This window comes from Lonchura striata, chromosome 2 (assembly GCF_050655825.1).
Source record: "Lonchura striata isolate lonStrDom1 chromosome 2, ASM5065582v1, whole genome shotgun sequence".
NCBI lineage: Eukaryota > Metazoa > Chordata > Aves > Passeriformes > Estrildidae > Lonchura > Lonchura striata.
The window spans coordinates 55546505-55568743 of NC_140704.1; the positions used below are offsets into that span (position 1 = coordinate 55546505).

The 22239-nt window shown below is 35.3% G+C and overlaps 1 protein-coding gene across 6 annotated transcripts in view; it reads right to left on the bottom strand.

Annotated features, from left to right (window-relative positions):
- Positions 1–22239, bottom strand: part of CDH12 (cadherin 12) — a 626739-nt gene that overhangs the window by 128488 nt on the left and 476012 nt on the right. For all 6 annotated transcript variants that reach the window (XM_085570925.1, XM_021546438.4, XM_021546413.4 and 3 more), the window contains one exon: positions 19580–19995. In XM_085570925.1, coding sequence (XP_085427051.1) covers positions 19580–19810 — 231 coding nt within the window. In that variant the 5' untranslated portion in view covers positions 19811–19995. The remainder of the gene's footprint in view (positions 1–19579; positions 19996–22239) is intronic.

Here is a 22239-nt window from a genome sequence, read left to right on the forward strand (position 1 = left end):
GGAAAAATACTCTAGATATAAAAATAACTAAATCTGTTGAAAGCTAGCATTTTTAATTATATTAAAAATGAATAATAAAATATTTCTTTTCAGAAATATTGTTGTCAGAAAATTACATTTCCTTCAAGGATATCTGATGATGATTTGTCTTCTGCAGTATTGATTTAATGAATCAGAATAGATTCAATGAGAAAACTACCTATGAGCGTATTCTCTTGTACGTAGTGCTTACAGTAATTGAACAGTAATTCACTCTAGTATTGAGGCAAGTTGTATTTCTCTACCTCATTCAGGAGCAAGCTCTAACTACCAAACTACAATCATAGTGGGTGACTGACTATAGGAACATAGCAAGTACAACCCCTAGAAAGAGAGTCTGCAAGCCATCCATGGAAAACCATGCAAGGATGCACTCTGTAGAACTGCACTTTATCTAGTAGGAATAACACGTAACTGCCAAAGCACATATCCACAGTAGGGCACAAGTCTATTTACAACAGCCACATGACCCACAGAGCTGATTGTATTAAAGGAATAATGTCTTTAAGTAATTGAGTCTTGACTCAATAAGAAGAGAAAAAGGCTTTATGCACAGAGCTTCCCATCTTCACACCTTGACCTTCCACAACTGCACAGGGAAATAGGCATCCTTCTTTAGCTGCTATGAGATCCAATTTAGAGCCACATCCTTTAAGAATTTTGAGAGGCTGGCTTAGCAGAATGAGAATATGGCAGTCACTTGTATGAGCCTTTTTAAGATTTCAGAATAGATTAATCTCTTGTTGGCATCCAGCTGGCCTTGTTTTGAGTGCTGTAAAATTTTCTGTGAAAAAATCATATAGCACAGACAGAAAAAAAATTAAGCAAGACCAAGCTTTTGATTTACTATACACGTGCCTTAAATGTACATATTTTTCATCTTAATGATACATTTTCCTGAAACATGAATTGGTGTTGTGGGATGCCAAACACCTGTCACAAAGAAATTTCATGCTATAAAATCATGAATAAACTATGTTCCAGCACAATTACAGCCATATCAGGACAATATTCTTTTCTCTAAGAATTCAACTGAATATCAAATTTATCATTTTTTTTTTAAATTCATAAATTTAGTAAGAAACACCAATAAATTGTTTGAAATTCATAAATAGATCAAGATTTCTTTTCTAATTTGTTAATTAACTTAATAACCTTGTTAGACGGGCTTAGCTTGATTAACAAGGCATTTTAACACCAATCTCACATAAAATAAAAATAATCTTAAAATTAGTTTGATTTAAATAATACTACTAGGTAGTGGTGTTTCCATTAATGGAACAACTGGTACCTGGAGCAATAGTTAGATACTTTCTTCATATTTTGGTATATCAGCTGCACTGTACCACTAGTAGCACTGTAGCATTTCTGACATCCTGAAGCATATATTTTGTGGACTGGGCTAGTACTGTGGACCCCTAGAAACAATTTTGGGTCTTGCATGACTCCTTTGTTATCAGCAACACATGGCTGACTGTGGAATATAGGGTTCTTTGGTTTTTTGTTTTTTTTTCTTGTAAGAACTCAAGTTTTGTCCCTATGAGATAAACAGATACAAATTCATTCTTAAGCTTGAGATGAATATGAAATGGAAGCTGTATTTTAGAAGGAAAAAAGAATGGGACAATCTGAAGATGTCTGAAGAAGGAGGAACAAGAAATATTTTTGGAAGACAGAAAAAAAAAAATATACAAAGTAGTTTTTGAACCTGTCTGTGATCTGTGAATGTCATGACTTTGATAGGCAGATGAATAGGTGCTTCAGCCAGGCTGGGCTGTACAAAGCACAGCTAAAAACAGATACATGCTTGTCCAAAAAGAGGTTATAAGAGAGGTTACAGATCTCAGGTGGAGAATATTTCTCCCAGTGAGTGCAGTGTAACTTTCTAACATACATCCCTCCCTGGCACAGCAACATAAATGCACCAGAATCATTAAGGGAAGGTTGTAAGGTGCTTTCAGATGACTTCCCAAAAGGGCAAGACTTCCCAAAGGGCAAATAAACTACTGTTTTCCCATCATTGCTGACTACATTTTGCAGGCTGATCCTGCTGTTGCACCTACCTCTGTCCAAGTGTATGTGTGCCAATGCTGTGCCAGGGCAGCAGGCACCAGCTCTTTCTCTACCTAGCCCGCAAGAACTCATACATTGCCTGGCTGAGCAGTACTGCCAGCTGTGAAAAGAATGGAAAAGCACTTTTCCTTGTGAACTGGCAAAATAATAAACTAGTCATGGCAACAGCAAATTAGCAGCACATATCAGCACTGCAGGGTGTATATAGGATTTGTGTAGCGACACGCTGAGTCCCAGGGTATTACAGACTTTGACAAAGGAAAGTTAATGATGTTCAGGTTCTACAAAGCCATGTTCATGTAAGAGCTACGGATGATAACTTTACATCATTTTCAGAGAGCATTATCAACCCTACTTAGAGGCAGGGAAACAGACAAAGAAATAGAATGGTACAAAGAAGCCCAATGGTACAATCCATAAACAATTCATTGAAAGTGTACTGACTTTAATGGCAGTACTCAATTGTTCAGCTGCCTTCCAGCACAATAGTTGTAGATGAGTGTGAAGTTTGCTTTTCATTCAAGTCATAGGACCTCAAAAGTCAGGGAAATTAAGAAGAATAGTCTAATTTTATAGAAGTTTGTCTAGGAGCACCCAAGAAATTATTGAGCTTAGTAACTCCAGCTGAGTTAGCGAGAGAGAGAGAGAGAGAATAGAGAAACATCAGCTCTACAGTGAACACCAACTAAAGCAACTTGTTCTCCTTCCATATGAACCAGGGCCAGTTTGATGAAGGTTTAAAGTCAAAACCATTAAAGGTCAAGACTGCAAAACCAGAGAACCAATGAAAAGAAAATTTGGACCATTTATCAGCTCAAAAGTTAATAATTAAATGAAGTTTCCCCCAAGTGCATGTTTTACACACACAAACAGACACACGCAGATTGTCCTTATGCTTGTTTTAGAGTAGTTCTTTTCCTGGTTAACATGGAAGAGAAAAATAAAAAAAAAAAGGAGAAAAGAAAAAAAAAGAAGACTGTGATCAAAGGTGTAAATTGATTGCATTACTAATGGATGTTGCAAAACAGTTAACAAATGTTTCCAAAAGAAAGGGCAAATGAATTTTACATAGCCGAGTATTTTAAAAATACACATTTTATGAGAACCTTAAAGGAAAAAACCAGATGGCATTTTGGACTGCATTCTACATACAAGATTTCTCTATCATGGATTGTGAATTATGTATATATTCTTCTCATATCTTTTACATATTAAAAATGTTTTGAAATATTAATTTTACTAGTTTAGAAAATATTACCATGAATATTTTCAGAAGCACACATTCACAAGTACTAGCCTTCAGAGAAATAGAAATAAGGATAAGAGTATAAACAAGTATTAAGAAAATCACTTCTGTTCTTCATAACAACTAGTATCATTTTTACATGAAGATCTTTACCTTGAAAAATTCAGTTTTCAGTTGGAATATTCTACTTATCTTTCCATTTAATAAAAATAATTGAACTACACTTCATTTTATCTTTCATTATTGCAGTGAAAAAATCTGTTTAAATAGACCATCTATTAGAAACTAAATATTACAATAAATAACTTTTCATTTTTCTGGCATGATTCTTCTAACTTTGCATTGCCTGTTTGCTGCTTTGTCTTAATCATTTAAGATCAAGTCAAAATTTATTCAAATTGAAATATCTTGGTGACTTCAACATAAATTTGATCTATCTCATCATCTTTATTGCTCTTGATTTGTTTTTTTTTGCAACATGAAAAGTAATGGGTGAACATATTCTAACACAGAAAAGAGCTAATAAAAAGATGACTTGGACAAATGTAACTTTTACTTGCAGATCACACACAGACACATAGGCACAGACATGCAGCACCAAACTTGGAAGTGAATTTCTTCTAAATCAATATCATTTTACGCAAACAATGTAAAACCTTATTTTTAATACCTAGATTTTTCAAGGATTGTAATTCATGAAAGATATACACTACAAACTTGAAATTTTTACATATTCAGGCATGTAGGGACCATAAATATAAATATCACTAAAAGTTACTCCAAAATTGAGATTATACACTCATGCCATATACTGCTATTTCACATACGTTCTTCCCCCGCTTAGTACATTAGCAGTATAAATCCCTTCTGCTCTGTAGGTCATCTTAAACATACTGGAAAATTTATCCTAAATGTAGGGAAAGATGGGTGACTAAATATGCCAGGACTCACCTAGCCTTGGGTAGTGACTCTGTATCTATTTTTTATAAGACACAAGATGTACCTGTGCTAGCAGGTAATGTGAACCAGTGAGAGTGTTCTGTAGAATGAAGCAGCTGATGGAGAGGAATGATGCAGGCAATAAAGGCACCTCAAGGTTTTCTGCTGTGAACAAAATCTCATCTGGTTCAGTGGACTAAGTGCCAATTCATGTAGTGCATCCTCTCAGCTTTTTTTATCGAGAAGTGATCTTGTTTGTATTCTCCAAGACCTCTCCTGATGTGAACAAAACTACAGTAAGTCTGAACGATCAAGAGGTTTGCTTCAAAAGTGCCCTTTAATTTGGAATGAAAACACTCATGGAGATCTGCCAGCTATCTGGTAACAATTCTGAAACACGACTATGACTTCAGAATTTAGGAAGTATAGTAATACTTCTTACGTTTGAAAGAATCAAAAAGAATTTTTAAAGAATGGTCGCATTTATTTTTTGGACACAGCCTAAAATGGAAGGGAACTTTATATCTGCATTGTATCTTTAAGTAAAAATATAGAGCTCTCATTAGGTGATTATAAAACTTGTGATGGCATAAAGTAAAAAGAACTGGAATTTAACATGATAAAAGGAAAATTTACTCTAAAATCTCTGAATCTGAATAACGATTTCTGAATATGTTCTTCTTAATAAATTCTGTCAAATTGTGTGGGGTACTGGCAACATTTAAAAAAATGTCTTTATTTACTTTGTAGGCATTGTTTTGGGTGCATCTTGTCCTTTAGTGTATAACATTAATGAACATTAAGACTAAGAATGACTTTCAGGGTTTTTAAGACATTGTCATGAAAGAATATCAATAGCTTTGAAAAGTCCTTGAAAAAAATTACCCATATTTATCTTTTTAATTTACTTTTTTTTCTACAGTTTGAATTGCATTACTGGAAAGTAACACTGGAGATAAATTACTGGAGTAAATAATTTCTGCCTACTTGTTTAAGTCAGGATATGGACTGTCCATCACTAACAAACATGACAGTAGACAATAGACTCCCCACAAATGCAAAGAATAAAATAACCTTTGGTTCCTGTCCAAGATATTAGAAAGAGGCATTTCATGTGCCTTTTTCTCCCAAAAAAATAGTTTTATTTTTTCCCCAGTTTTACATTTTCCCCAATAATACACAATTACCTGTACAATGCATAAAATGTGATCAAATTCAGGACATATTATCTTGTATAGCCTACAGGAAAAGTAATGTCAATAGGCTAATTACTTATACCATTAATTTTTACAAGTTTTTAACCAGTAATACTCGGAGATAATTAAAGAAAATGTGCAGCCTGTCAGAATTATTTAATATGCTGAGGAAGCCATTACTTCAGAATCAGTCTCTGGGGCTGGGCTCCCCAAGGAAACATGTTAACAATCTATTACAAGGAACACAAGTGAATACCCATAAAGCACAAGGCAGACAGTTGCAAACACAAGACTCCTGGCTGCCTTATTTTGCCAGTTATTTTCATAATTTTGTCATCTATTTTGATGATCCATGAATACAGGGCTCATGAGGACTTGGCAGCACTGACCTTTAATCCCCTTCCCTCTTCCCCTTGAGCTTACTTTACCTTACTTTCTACCTTGCAGTTACAAATTTGACATTATTAATGTCAAGACTAGGAATGGACTTGGAAGCTAACTATTTAATCTAAAGAGCACTGCAGTGCTAGATGTAGGAAAATTTAATCAGTAATCCTTTATTTAATTTCCAGGTAGGCAGATCTGCCCAGCTCCCTGTTACAGTGTCCTTCAACAGAGACACAACTGCCCACTTATCAATACAGACAATATCAAACCTTAAACCATCATTTATATAAAAAGCCCCACATTTAACAAGAATTAGAAAAACCAGAAGGATGGACTTTCTAGTTTTTAAGGTTTCAATTTAATTTGTAAATTATTCAAGCAAATAATTCAGTCTTTCTATGCTTTGACTCTCTACTTATGGAAGAGAGCTGCTACTTTCTTGCCTCACCAAACCACTGCAGGGATAGTGACTGAAATGTGATGAGGCCCATCAAAGCATGTATTTGAATCACTCTACATTATAGAGAGGTTAATAAGCAAAGAGGACAGAGCAATTAATTTTTTTTTTTTGTACGATCAATTACAATTTATTTTTAAAAAGTGTTGCTCCAAAACAAAAGAAATAGGTTAGACACTATTTTTTAATTGTTAGACTGTCTAATTTTACTGCCCTGGGTAATAAAATTATGCTATATTTGCTACCAGACTCTCCTGGCAAAAGACTCAGCTTGCTGAAGAAGGAATGGTCAAGTGCACTCCAGAACCAGGCCTTACAATAGGTTTCAGATATGATAGTGCAATAAACATGTCAAAATGGTGAATAGAGTAAATAAAATAGTACATAAAAAAGAACCAAACCCAATCTTGTTTATATCCAAATGAAAGAATACCTTATTTTTTGTTCTGTATCTTGCTATAAAAAATAGCAGCTCAAGTTCTTGTTTCTAATATAAATCATACACTTGTTACTGCCTTTTAAATTCCTGATAATATCAAATTAGTCTATTAGCATGTAAATTATTCAAAATAAGTACATCTTTTAATTTTTAAAAATACCACAGCAACACATACCTTTACTGAAAATAAATTTTCAGTTTTACGGGCCAGTTTTTCAAGTTTTCAGCATCTTTATAATGATTCTTAATATGTACAAATGCTGTCTGCCAGAATTCATTTGGCTTACGCAGGAATATCCTGATTCTGCAAACACTCATTGATTATTTTTCTGGACTCTAATACTGGCATCAATTAAACTAGAAGCAGTTACCTGCTGCTGGGCTGATACAGCTGGATTTGACAAGCAAGAGCTATTAGCTGGCTTATATGACAGTGCTGAAAAGTACTCTTGGTTTCCAGAAAATATATACTGCACTAATAATGTCAATGAGGCTTTTTTTCCTTAGCTTTCTCCTCCACAGTTTATGCTTCAATTCTAACAGTAAGAAAAAGACAACACTGTCACAGCAATTAAACTGTCCTATCTCACTCTTTTATTATAATCCTTAATTCACATCAGCAATAATACATACATATTTATAGGCTGATGGTTTTTGACACAATACCTCTTCTTGACCTATTCACATCTACAACTTGACACATTCAGGAAAATAACTTTGGATCCTGCATTTTGAAACACTAAAAAACTGTACTCTCTTCAAAGTAGTAATTTTACACTGGAAGTAATTTTACAAGGTACAATAAAACATAAAAAAATCAGAATCAGCTGTGATCAACATCTTACTCAGACATCACTCCTGAAAACCAATGCTATGAGAAAAACTTAAATAGAGAAACCTCTGCTGAATGGCATAGAATCACCATCAAGGACTATGGTTTACCCACTGCCACTGTGACACAGAAAAGGATTTACTAATTAAAACTCATTTATTGACATCATCCTCTAGGATATTGGAACAGAAAATTCTCTCATCTTGTCTCACCTTAAGCTTCTTTAAAGAACAACTTGAACTGAACACTGTTTTTCAAGACCCAAAAATTAAACAAAAACCAAAAGGTTGGTGAACACATTCCTGACAGGCCTAAATTCTTATTCAACCAGCACATAAAACACCTATTTTTCAATGTATGTGGGATTTTGTATATGAATACTTTATGCAAACACATACAGAACTCTGAAGGTTTTTAAACTTGCAAGATGAACAAGGAATTCTTCCACAGAAGTAAAGGTGCAATAAAAAAATCCTTTCAATTACTTCTTGATTTTCAGCTTATCAGGCAGTCAGAATAACAAGACATGATCACAAATCTCATCCCCTAAAGAGGTCATTTTATTTTCATGATGCAGATTGTGAAGTATAATTCAAATCACCTACTGCCTTTTATAAGAATGCCATAAGATTTACATAAGAGGGTAAAAATATGCCAGCAAGAAGACATACAGGAATATTTGTGCTTTGTATCTGTCTTGTATCTGCTTTGTATCATGCTTGTCTTTTACAAGCATGTTTGAGTTTGAGTGTGGGTACCACTGTGGTTCAAGGGTTTTCACATTCGTGCTGAATGTGGATGATGTGCTTGCCTGGGAGGTTTCACTGTACCTGATCAAGTCTCCTCACATTCCCAAGTTGGCCTGAGCACAGGCTGAGCTAGTTCCCTCTCACTTAAAGTCAGAGAGGAAACCAAATCACCAACTGAGTGTGTGGGCTGCATCCTGGATAGCAAATGTATTTTGTGCTTAGCTCAGCTTCAGCTTCTGGCAGATTTGTAAGAGGCCTGAAGAGGCTCAGCTCTTTTTAAGGATGTTTTAAGGACAGTCCTCTGTCAGTGACATGGACTAGAAAACCAAAGAAGCAGTTTGTGTGGAATGGATGGCAGTATGAGATATTGAAATGTATGAGGATTTGCAACAACATCCTAAGCCTCTTGCTAACCAGACATTTTTTTTGGCATTACATTTGTAATAGTGACCTGCACTACTGTCTTATGGTTTTTGAAACTAATATTATTACTAATATATCCAAACCAACAAAATTATCAGTAAATTGCTACGTGAAGTACTGCAGATGTTTGCATTTTACATATAAAGACAAATGTACATATTTTTCACTAGGAGAAATGCTATTTAATAAATTTTTTTCTGTTCAGACCTAATTTCTTACTTGATAAAATTCCTTGCCCACTAAACTGTCCAAACCACATGCAACAAATGAGTAACTTTTGGGAACAATATAAACACTTATCATTATTTTATTCTACGTGGAGGACCATATTGTTACTATCACTGAACCCCAAAGCATGGTGTGCTGCACTGGGTGCACGTGGCCTCCAACCCAAACTCTGCCTCTGGCAAAGGTAAAGGTCAGAGTTCAGCACATAATTGCCAAGTGTCCAGTGGTTCGTGCAGATACTGGTGGTGACTATAGTTATTAGCCTTTGGCAAATTGATTTTTTATGAATTTCTTCATTCTCTTATCATTAGCATGAAAAATTCTGTTATCTCCACAGCAACAGATGGCATGGAGCTACCTATTCTGGATTGATCAATTTTATGAACAATCATTTCCTTTTCTTTGGTCTGAATGGGCAACCTGTTGGCTTCATTTGTGCCCCACACATCTTGCTTTGGGGAAGGCAGTAATCTTCCCCCTTTAGTCTCACCCCTATGTTCTAGACATTTTTGAGACCTATCATATCTCCTTCTCTTTGCTCCTTTTCCAGGATAAGGAAATCTATCTTACTCAGTTATTCTTCACTGACGAGTCAGTCCAAAGGTCCTGATTAACCTTTTGTCCTTTTCTGTACATTTCCAAGTTCTATGGGACACATGTTCTCTGAGACTAGAGAGAAATCATTCCCAGTGTGAAAGATACAGGCTCACCAGAAATTTACATACAAAGCTGTATTACTGACAACTATTTCCTTCAGCTGCTGCTAAGAATTTCTGATATCCCATTTGCTTTTTATGGCACTCATAGCACACTAAGCAAATGTGCATACAGCTATTATGAAACAAGACATCATTTGAGAGAGATTATAATTTCCACAGAGAACAACAATTTATTAATGAAATTGGAATTATTCTCCTCCTCCCACAGTATGTACCACTTTACATCAGATTTCATGTCTTATTTTAGTCCTCTTTCATAATGTTTTTCCCATTTTTTCCATTTAGCCTTTGTCTTTAGTAACTCTAGTAGCTTAATTAGAAAAGCAAACACTTCCCTGGATACTCTCACACTTTCCAAAATAATTTATGATGACATTAAACAACATAGGCGCCAGCCTAAATCCTTACTGATATTGAATCATAGTGTCCAGGATGAAACATAGTAATGTTTTTTCAGTGGTCAATTAAGCATTTTCACAACAATAGGAATGAATAACCCATCTGTTACTGAAAATCTATTTTTTTAGCAAGGAGTAGCAAGGTTTTAATGGCATAACAGTATCAATCATTGATAACAGAATCAATAACAACTCTAACTTACATGTTCAGGGACTGACAGCTAAAATAAATACAATGCAGACAAGGTAATAATTTTTATAATTACTACTGGTGCTGGAAGACAGGAATTTTTTCCAAGGTTGCTTTGTTCTTTACACACACTTTTTTCTCTTATTGTAAATACAAGGATAACTACTGCACACAGCTATTTAGACAAAACCCATTGTATTTATGTATTTATGAAAAAAACCTTCTCCAGAGGAAAATTAAATTTAAGCTAGTTACTGAAAATTTAAACTACATTATTTTTAATTTTAGTATGCGCCAATTCTAGTGGACATTGTGTTCTCTCATTAGTATGTCTTTCAGCTTTTCTCCTCCATTTTTCACCTTCAATGAGATCAGCCCCTGGCCTGGGTGGGGGAGGGACATCTCACCCAGCAGTGTGGATATAATCACCTTTCCTCTTAGTCACCTTCTCCTGCCTATATGGCACATGTATCACTGCCATGGAGCAGTCATAGAACACATCCATCTGGTACTGCACAGTGAACTACACCAAGGAAATTATCTTAGAGTTATTTTAGAGTTTAAAAACAATACTGGTAGGAAAAGTCCGATTTTACACCAGAATGTTTTTATGCTTTAGATCATCTTCCAGCCTTAGAAAGAACATCATCTTTTTCTAAGACTCTGCAAATGCCTCTCTATGAGGTTATCGGATTATCTGGGATTTTATAATCTCTATTTAGATTGACTAAATGATAACTAAGTCAAAACAGGGAGAAAATTATACCGTAGTGTTCCTGTTACAAAATTATTTTCCACTACTGGGGCATCTAAATAATATTAGGTTATTTTTATGAATTATTATTATGTTCTCAGTTTTAATTTTGTCCCATTCCACTTTTCTTTGTTAAGACCTTTTTTGACTTTTCATGTTGAATTTTTTTCTTGGCTAGAAAAATATGTAATGTACTCTGTTTTATGAAATAATTATTATGTAAGAAAGACTAGGCTCATTTATGAAACACAATTCATGTCACCAACTTGTGTAGAAAATATAAGCAAGATTTTTGGTACACAAGGTCTATTTGAAACCAGAAGAGAAGCTGTGGAATTCAAGGTTGCTGTTAACTGGATTAATTCCTCAAAATGTAATAGGATGCATAACAGATCTTATGCAAGAAGTAAGGTGATTGTAACTTTTGCATCAGAGTGGATATCAGATACGGGGAGACAGAAAGCAGGATTAGGGAAAGGTTATCTCTAGAGGGAGAGGAGAGACAGGTCATGTAGAGCCTGTGGGACATGAAGCATTGCAGAGAGGGAAATGGTCATTGCCATAAAACCAATACTTGCTCCAATCCATTCTGTTATATAACAGAAATTGTGGTTTGATATATCACCTTCATAAGAGTGGGGGGGTTTTTCACTTTAGGACATGTGCTGTTAAAACACTTTTAGAGCCCTAAATCAAAACCTATGTTATGTAATGGCAACTCTTGACAAGACTGACAATCCCAATCATTTCTGTTTATGATTTGCATACAAGGATATTAACTGCAGTGACTGAAGATGAGACAACCTTCTAACTTGTCAGCTTCTCCTATATGTTGGTGCTGGACAGCTAATATGAAATTATTCTTTTTCTTATGAGCCATGATTTATTAATGATTGATTGATCCTAGCTGTGGAGTTTTGAGGTTGTTTTGTGGAGGTTTTTTTTTTTCTTTTTGTTTGTTGGCTTGTTTGTGGGGGTTTTTTTGGGTTTTGTTTGTTCATTTTTGGGGTTTTCTTATTGTTTCAGGATATTTATAATTTTGTTTGAAAAAATGAATTTAAGTTTTAATTTTGTTACATTGTATTTCATGCTCATACTTTGGTTTTGAATTTCAGCAATTATTTTTCATGCAATGTTTTCAAAGATTTGCATTTTATTGAAAAAATTTAAATCACAGAATCACAGCATATTCTGAGTTGCAAGGGACCAACAAGGAACTTTGAGTCCTTGCCTGCACAGAACAGCCTTAAGGGTCACACGATGTGCTTGTGAGCACTGTCCAAATACTCCTTGAACTCTGTCAGGCTGATGCTGTGACCACTTCCCTGGGAAGCCTGTTTCAGTGTCCAAACACCCTCTGGATGAAGAACTCTTTCCTTATTACAGCCTAAACCTCTCCTGACACAACCTCAGGCCATTCCCTGGGGTCCTGTCACTGGTCACCACAGAGAAGAGATCAGTGCTTGCTGCTCCTCTTCCCCAATGAGGAAGTTGTAACTGCAATAGGATCTCCCCTCAGCCTCCTCTTCTCCAGGCTGAAAAGACCAAGTGTCCTCAGCTGCTCCTCATACTCCCACTCAATGCCTTCACCATCCATGTGGCCTTTCTTTGGACACTCCTTAAATAGTTTAATGTCTTTCTTATATTGTGGCACCCAAAACTGCCCCCAGCACTCAAGGTGAGGACACCCCAGCTCAGAGCAGGACAATCCCCTCTTTTGCCCAGCTGGCCATGCTGTGCCTGGTGCCCCCCAGGACAGGGTTGTCCCTCCTGGCTGCCTGGTACTGCTGACTCCCATGAGTTCAACTTGCCACTGACCAGGACCCCCAGGTTTCTCTCCACGGTGCTGCTTTACAGTGAAAACTGTATAAATATCCAAATTATATAAATATGCATATTTTGACATTTAAGTAGAATTATAAATTATTTATATTTCTGAAATTTGCAGTTTTTTTCCCAATTACTGTTTTAATGCCAAATCCGCATCCCTCTATAATGAGCAAAGGAAATAAAAGACTCCACATTATGAAAAAAGTTATCTATCTCATAGATATTAAATCCTGAGCTTTAATCTAATCTCCTATCACTTAGCAGTTCTTTCATATTTCTGTAATTTTTTTGTTTTCCTGATGAAAATTTCCACTTTTGTAGCACATTTGTGGCATTATGGGATCTCCATTTTTTTGAACACCCCAGATGTTGCAGCAATCATAAATTTTATTCAATTTCTGAACCTTCTTGTTATTTTGGTTTACACATTATTACCCAGATGCAGGAATGGCTCCAGGTACTTAATACTTTCCCACATTTTGCTGTCTGGCAAATGCTATTTAATTTATTACTTGGCATTCTGATGATCTTCCAGAAAGGAGGTCTCGTGATCGCAGCTTAATTTTAATGGATGGTCTAGTGCTTTACTAATTATAAATTCAGCTTGCGTTGCTGACATACAGAACACATGCCCATGCCTGATCTGACTATCAATAACACTATGTCTACCAGGTGAATCAGAAATTCTCAGCCAAACTCCATCTTTAGATTAAAAAACAATAAAATCTTCGAATTCTCTTGTATTAAAGGAGGAGACTGTTTTGGTTTGTCTGTTCTCTTCAAATCCTTTGAAAAATTTCTAAATATTTTTTAAACTATCTTTTCCCATATTTCCCTGTTTAAATAAACTTGCTGCCCAGATGAAGCCATTTATACAGAAGCATTCCAAATAAAATTACAATATATGTAAGATTTTTCCTTAGCAGCTTAATTTCTACAAGCTCATTTGTATTTCTCTATCTGTGTTGGCAACACAAATTTCAGACACACAAGCACCATTAGCACCCTAACTCAGCTGTGTTTGGAGGTCTTGTGAGACCCAGTCATTCATTCTAATGGGACCATTTCCACAGGCTCGGAATCTTCTACAGTGATCACTGAATCCTTGCATAATACAGCCTGCTAAATTTTAGACTTTGAAATATTTCAGTCTGTGACTTTCTTAGCTGTTCAGGACAATAACCTCAACATTTTACATCCTCTAAAATGTGGGTGATGGCTCAAGAAGTTGATCCTTCCTTTTTATTCTGATCTCTCCTTGTCCTGAGCTCACTCTTTCTCCTCTCTCATGCAATCAGTAAAAAAACAGCCCTCCTTTTTTTTTTCTAGATCCAAATACCTCATATAATTTTCATCAATTGTGAGGACCACAGGCAAGAGGTCTTACTACTACTAGGCTCCTAATTTATCTGCTATGAGCTGCCTAAGCAAATCAATAAACAAAGTGAAGCCACTAAATCAATAATAAACATTCTGTTGCAAGTTGTTCATCTCTGCTGCATGTCTTTGTACACCTTGTAAAAAAGTTGGCTTTCAGGAGTAAACATTAAATGCAAGTCTGACTTGCTCATGGGGGTTTTGTGTTTCCACAGTTCCATTTCCTTCTAACACTTTCAGGTGCAACTGTCAAAATTACTTTGTGTCTCCCATACTCTATGCAATATACAGGATGCAAAGCTTTTAAAGTCATCACTTTTTTTCACCAGACAGACATAAGTGGGAGAGACAAAGGTCTCAGCTCAACAGAGCAAGAAAAGAAATCCAGAATTCTGATACCAGTTCTGATTCCTCTTACACCTTTTTTACCATTTCATTTCTCCTCATCAATTTCCTTGCCTGTAATAAATTGTGACAGTGCTTTCGCTTGAATATGTGCCCAGCATAAACTCCGTAAACCAATTTAGTAAGCCATGTTAATGTAATCATGCCTGATTGCTCTTTAAATTACTACCTAAAGACCACTAAGGCCAAACAAGATTTCACTTTGATGTCAGGAGACAGAGGTGAGTAGATGTTCGATGTACTGAAAAAGCTCATTCTCATACACAGCATATCTTTCATATTAAAATCATACAGAATGAGTAACTGTAATGTCCTGCACCATGGGAGTCAATTAATACATTACTAGCAGCAGTCCCTGAAACAATTTTCATCTCCTTGATGATGTCACTGTGTAGATGTCTAATGGAAATAATACATAGCTATCTCTAATATTGTTACTTCAGTTACGGAAATGGAATATGATAAATTACAAAAAACCCTTTTGACAACTTTAAATGAAATATTATTGTGATCATATTACTAAAAATCTAGTGGAAATACAATTTTAAAAAAGATTAGTTTAATCGGGGTATATTTCCTTCAAAGGGCATTAGCTTTCAAATTCACTGCATTTCTTTTCCTTACATTTTATTTTTGCTTTCAAGTCAACTCAGTGCTTTTGAATAATGCCAAAATGATAGCTACTGCTCTGTAAAATTGTTTGTCTGAACAGATTCAAAAAAAGCAGTGCATAATTTCCTTTACAGACTACCCTGTCATAGAGATACTCACCCAAGAGGGAAAAAAGAGAGCATGTATTCAGAAGTACATGTTGATTGAAACCTAATGGAAGGTGATCAACATTAATTCCATCATATTAAAAATTATCCACTATAAAGTGCATAAATAAATTCTATGCTAATATTTCAGATGCAGAGGATAAATGATAAGGTTTTGAAAAAGCATGTTGTTCTGTTCACAGATATAGAGCTCTGCTTCCTCCAAATGAGCACTGTTTCTGCCTTGATATATAGGCAAACCTTTGAAGATGATGAGGCTTTCTCAGGACAGAGTCAGATGAAAAATACCATATTGTTACATTACCCTGTACTGCCACAGAAGAGTCCTGAATATTAAATTTTTCAGCATCCTTTACTTAACAAAATCTGTAGTAGTTAGTATGTGAGCATGCATTAATGTGGCAGAGGTGTAAACAACAAACTTGTAAAACATATGTTATTAATTGGAAGAAAATTATCTGGTAGGCTGAGGTTCTGGGATTTTTGTTGGGGTTTTTTTTGTTGTTTGGTTGGGGGGTTTTGGGTTTTTTTCTTTTGTTTGTTTGTCTGTTTTTGCTAGACTGGAAAATAGAAGAGAAATGTCCACTACACTGAAGAGGACTTTGCAATCTTTTCCTATGTACCCAGTCTGCATCCAGTAGAAGCTACCATACGCCTGTCTCTGCAAACCTGAGGACAGACAGAAAAAAATTCTCAAAAAAATTGTGCAGGTGTGCAGCACAAGAAAGATGTAATGTATTTACACACTAGGAATGCAAAGACACATATAAAGGGAAAATGTCACATGCGGCCATCCAAAACCTTTGCAAGTATTATCCTGACCATGTTGTTCTCTTGAACTTTCGGTTTATTTTGCTGCCTCTGCATGTCACTGTTGAAACACAGCAATAAAGAAAGGTTACAGACATATTTGTAGTGTTCTGGTGGGGCTGTGCCCCCTTCAGCTATCCTTGCATAAGGGCAATTAAAACTGCTGCCTTGTTTGCAGGTGTAAGCTGTGCTGGTACTTGTTTTTGTGTGAGGACTTGATCCTCTGATGATTTCTGTCACCATTTACTGAGACCTGTGCTTTTGCACAAAAAAAAAGGCACGAACCTTTTGTCTTCACCCACACGTGCTGTTTTTGCCTGGCTTTCTGGATCTTCGCAGTACCAGGAAAACAAGTAAAGCACTGCAAAGTAAACGGGTAAGCCTTATCTTACTCTCAGAACATTGTCCATTTCCATGGGTTGCATGGAAATATCATACTCTAATTTTACTTTTTAGACTGGATCTGCTTAATGGATGTTGAGCAAAGAGGGTTATCTTCTGTAATCAATCAGATGGATTTTTATTCTTCTTCCAGATTACATTGAACATATTCCCAAACTTTAATAATCAGGTCAAATGCTTTTAATGTGTAAGCTTCAAGCACTATTTCAAAATCACCACCTGTAAGCTAGACTAATCCCCATCAGTTTTGTAAACTATATTTTGATTTGCAACCTGACATTTCTTGAGACAGTCATCTAAAAACAGGCATGAAAGGAATTACATTAACTGGCCGATAACAGAAGACATTATTTCTGTAAATCTGTATTCTCTTACAGAAGGTTTGCAATATTAGTTAGTCACCCTCAACTGTTTAGTGAAACTGTCAGCTGATTTAATAGATACATTAAAATCCTTTTTATAAATTACTGTGACATTATTAGTGCAATAGTTCTATAAGTAATATAAATGCCTATGCACAGGTGTCCTGTTATCATGGCTAAAATGTGATTTCAGGTCACATGAAGTATCCTACACTTTATAATAGGCTTATTACTAATTTAAAATATATAACAGTAGCATTATAAAAATAATTAAATTGAAAATATATGCCTTTGGAAAAAACATGTAATTTTGGTGAATCATTTGTTTCTGCAGATTTAGTTCTGCAACCAATCCAGAACTTAACTGCATTTAACATCTTAAAAATATTATGTGATTTTTAAAAATTGCATATGATCTAAAGATATTGATTAGTGCCTGTTGGATATATTTTAGTATGCTGACAATGGTTTGAATTTATATGAAGGTTGGTTTTGCTACCTCGATCTGAAAGCACAATTACTCTAAGAAACTTTCTCTTTCAGTGTTACACCTGCATTGAGAGCTTTGTGGAAAATAAGGGGAAAACACCAACATCTCCATCGTGGTTTTGTTTATTTGTTTGTGTTCTGTTTTTTGTAAGAGATTTAGCAAAGATGACATACAAAAATTGGCAGGGTTTGTTGAGTTTTCAGATATAGTAAAGGAAATAGTTAATATAGATAAAACAAGTTTTGATAAAGATCAAAATAACATTGTTGAAGAAAGTTATTACCTAGAATTAATTGCTCTATTCTAGAAGCAGGTGTTTTGATGTAAAAAAAGGGGTTTGACTTTTTGACTTTCCTCATACTTGAAAAGTGTCACACAATTTGTAACAGTTAAAAAAAGTCTTAAGAGGTAAAAATATCCAGGTAAATATGTAATAAGTGTTAGCCTTAATGAAAATATTCCGTAAGTTCTAAAGTTTCTTATAAACTCAATGTCAGTGGAACAAAAAACAGGACAAAGGAAAAAGCTGATTCATCAGTATAGTGATAATAGTCCATTTTGCGCAAAATTAACATTTTTTGGCAGTTTAGAACTGACCCTAAATGACTACCAAGAAAAACTTACACAAAGGAATGAAGACTAATGAAAATATAATGATGCATTAGTAATATCTCTGTCTTTTGACATTAAAGTCACAGCAATCACATTGCCTGTGATACAGCACCAAATGTGATGAGAGTCCTTGTTGGCACCTTCAGCAAGATGCCAGAACAAAGGTATGTCTTAGAGAAAGTGTAACTTTTATCAACTGGATATCACAAATATTATTTTTTCCATTATGTGGTCCCTCTTTCTTCCGACTTACAGCAAACTCATTGTATTAACTTTGTGGTACAAACACACTGCTTTGCAAATTACTTTGGCCAATACATTTTAGGTCTTCACGTGCAATATCTAAGTACATTTTTGGCTGCTGTGCTAAATAATCTAGTGATTTATTTATACATCCTCAGAATAGTTTTCTGGAAGAACATGAGGAAAAATTAATTTTCTGTTGATTTATTTATGTTTAGGGAAAAAAAGTTCCCCACTTGTACACAAAAAGAAAAGGTTCATAATGATATTAAAGTAAAAACTGAAGCATGATGACTCATTTTTACAGTAGGAGAATTTGAAACCTTGCTGTCTAGGGAAGTGGCATTTGGGGACCCAGGAAACAAATTCCTGACTTGTTATTTTCACTGAATAAAGTCCTTTACTTAAACTGAAATTTATGCTCAGCATCCAGTTATACACTCTGCTAAGATTTTCTTCAGGTGTCCTTTTCAGCTTTCCTATCTGAAAACTTTATTGTTTAAATTCACCACCCCAACACCCCTCAAACAGTTTTCTGTCAATTATTTATGCACTTACAGAAACAGTGGACATATAATGAGAGGGTATTGCAAAAATTCTCTGCGGGTCTGATTGTGCATGTCTAAACACAGTATAAAAGCTGTAGTGCAGATCTTTGAATTAGGAAGAAATAAAACATATTATAAATACTTGAAAACAGTCTGAACAATCAGAAATAAAAGTAAATGTTTCTGAGACATAAGACAGCAGACCAAAAAGGATGCATCATCATTAGCTGAAAACAGATTTGGAATAACCATACCAATCACACCAATGACTGTTCATTCTGGGCTTGCAATTTAAAGTGTATATCTTATCTCTTGATATCAGAACAATGTTGCTAAATATTAAATATGCTATCATAGTAGTCTCAATTAAAATTAGTTGTGAAACACAGACTTATATTAGAACTCTCTTTTTTCTTTGCTTTTATTATTGTTGTTGCTTTTGTTTTCAAAAAAGAACAGGGAAGTAAGACAAACATACAAAGACAGAAAGTATATAGTGACTACAGGAAAGGCTGGATGGTAAAAGCAATGAGCAGAGGGAACTATGGCCAGTTGTAGAAGATTTGTCCCACCAGAAACAGGTACACATTTATAATACATTATACTACTTCTCTGTATCATTTGAACATTCAAAGAAATAGTAAAAAATTACCTTTCCCACATACTGAGGTTCAGAGCCCATGTACTCCTCCAGCACAAAAAATTGATTCCACACCCAGCCTCGTTTGACTCGCTGGGTAGATGATCTCCTCCCTGGCACTGGGACAACATTTTCTCTTGGCTGTGCTTCTAAAATCTCTTGTGCTTGTGGATGCAGTGGTGTTAGGAGACCTCCATGGAACAGGACCCAGAGAAGCAGGGATAAGCAGTTCCTTGTGAGCATTGGCAATGCCTTCCCTACCACAAGTAATAAAAACTCCAGCACTTAATGCTGAGCAGAGGAATCCAGGTTTGAGGTGTCTGTGGCCTTCACCACTTAGCTTCTGATTTTATTGCAGAAATGCTAATGCAGGCATTAATCCTTCTGATGACAAGGTATTTGCAGCAATAAATTCCATCTATAGGGACCTATAAAAGAGATTTACATGCAACATCAAATTACATAGGATTATACTGAAGCATTCATCAAAATTCTCACACCTAGTTAGTTTCTAGAGACAGAGAAAAATATTAAGAATCACAGTTTAAAAGAGATTTCTATTTAAATTGTAGCATTGAGCTGCTCTAGAACACTGTGTAGTTATTACCTCATTCTTGCTCTGCTTAGCATTACCTTTGTGTCTGTATGAGACAGGCCTGTAGTATTTGTTTTAGGATCAGTTATCAAACAGAACTGTTTCCCATCAGTGACAGCAAAAATGTTTACTATTTTTTTTCTACTTTTAGTCAGATTTTACTCAAACATCTTTTACTCAAAAAAGATTTACAAACAAAATACTGGAGAACAGGGGCTTTACTCTTTCACCCTGCTGTCCAGTGCAGGAACATTTACTCGCTTTCTCTGCCAGAAAACCATCTTGAAGTCTTCTCTACAGTGTGCTGGTTCCCAGGTATAAAAAATAACTGTCTGTAGGACTTAAGATAGATGCATTTTACATTTTAAAAGTAAAAATACAAATTATAGCACTATGGAATTCAGCACTTGGTTAGGGTCATATTGTGTCATTGATTTTTAAGTATAGGTTTCTAGGAAATCAATAGAGTTCTGGTTAAAAAGTAATGACATGATATGGACCTCAAAACAGAAGAATAATAAATAAAACAGAAGAATAATAAATTACTTAACCCTATATGTTTTTCTTTTTCAAACACTGCCAAAGGTTATATTTTCCTTACAAATAATATCGTTACTATCCATAACAATAAATAGCACAGAAAGTCTTATTTGTTGGATACATGCTGAAGTATTTAAATAGAAGTGATTTATAATCAGGAACCTGGAAAACTTAACAAGTCTTAAAAAAGAAAAAAAAAAAACCAAAAAAAAACCAAAACAACTGGAAGAATAACTGCACTTCCTAGGCTAAATTTAGGGTGAGATTTTCTGTTCTGATTTGAAAGGCTAGGTTTTAGGTCTTAATCAAAAAGAAAGCAAAAAACCCTGGTGAAAGATATCTATTGTGTGTTTTAATTCTACCTTCAGAAAGGATAAAAGATGAGGAAAGAACTTCCATCTGCCCAGAATTCTTTAAATAGAAGTTTCATTTCAATGTTTTTCATCTACAGCAAAATATTATTTTGTGCAATGAATAAGAACTTAATATTTGCACAATCATTTGCAGCCTATGGATTTTATTCCAGCAAAAGAACTTTAAGACCCTCCCAGCCACAACAGAGATCTGCATTCAGTATATTTTGTATGATTTCATTTTTTACTAAACAGTTCACATGTGGTTTTCTGCTTCTCTTGTTAATGCATTCAGTGATATATAACATCACATTCAGATTGTGTTCACCCATAATTCAGTTCCAAGATTTCCAAACTTTTTTGCCTCTCCTGATTCATGGTTGCAGAGTGCATTCCTCGTTTTTATGGCAAAATCATAGTAATCATGAAACAGCAAAAAATAAAATAAATTAACTCAACATATCCTTTTGAACTGCCCAGACATAGATGGGAGGTTGAAACAAATATAAAAAAGAAAGGGGTGGGATAGTCTGCACTGCTTCAGAAATGCCAAAGTTGTGTTGTAGTCAATTTAATTGCCATACCACTTCTCTTTGCTGAGAAGACTCTGTACACTGCAGTTCTCCCAGCAGAGCTCTGCCTCCGGCCATGTCTGTCAGTCAGGGAGCTTTTAAAATGTTATACAGCACCAAAAGTAATGCAAAGAAATTGCAAGACTTCAATGGAAGGAGAGCAATTCCCCCTCGGCTGGAAGGTTAGTAACCAAGTGCAAGACACAGAGCACTTTAACCCTTCTCCATTGGTCTCCCTGACAGCCTCCCAGAATGCCTACTGCAGAGTCAGGAAAGAGCAATGCCAGTGCTTGCTTCATTTCCCACAGCTTCAGAAAGATGATGAATGGAAGGGTCAGAGAAAAAATGGGAGGCTAATGGACGTTGCAGTACAAGATTGTAGCACAGATGCCCTCATCAGCTGCAAAAGAGTCCAACGTGAGGAATTTCTTTCAATTTTTCTTCTTTATGTTTTTTCTTTTATTTTTTTTAATTTTAACCTCAGCAAGGCAAATAATTCAGGCTCTCATACTTTGGCACTTGAAACAATCACTCCAGCTTGCTGTTCTGTAACATTTGTGCTGTAGGAAACTGAGGCAGAAGGTTCTCCCCTAGTTGTTGGAACTCAAAATG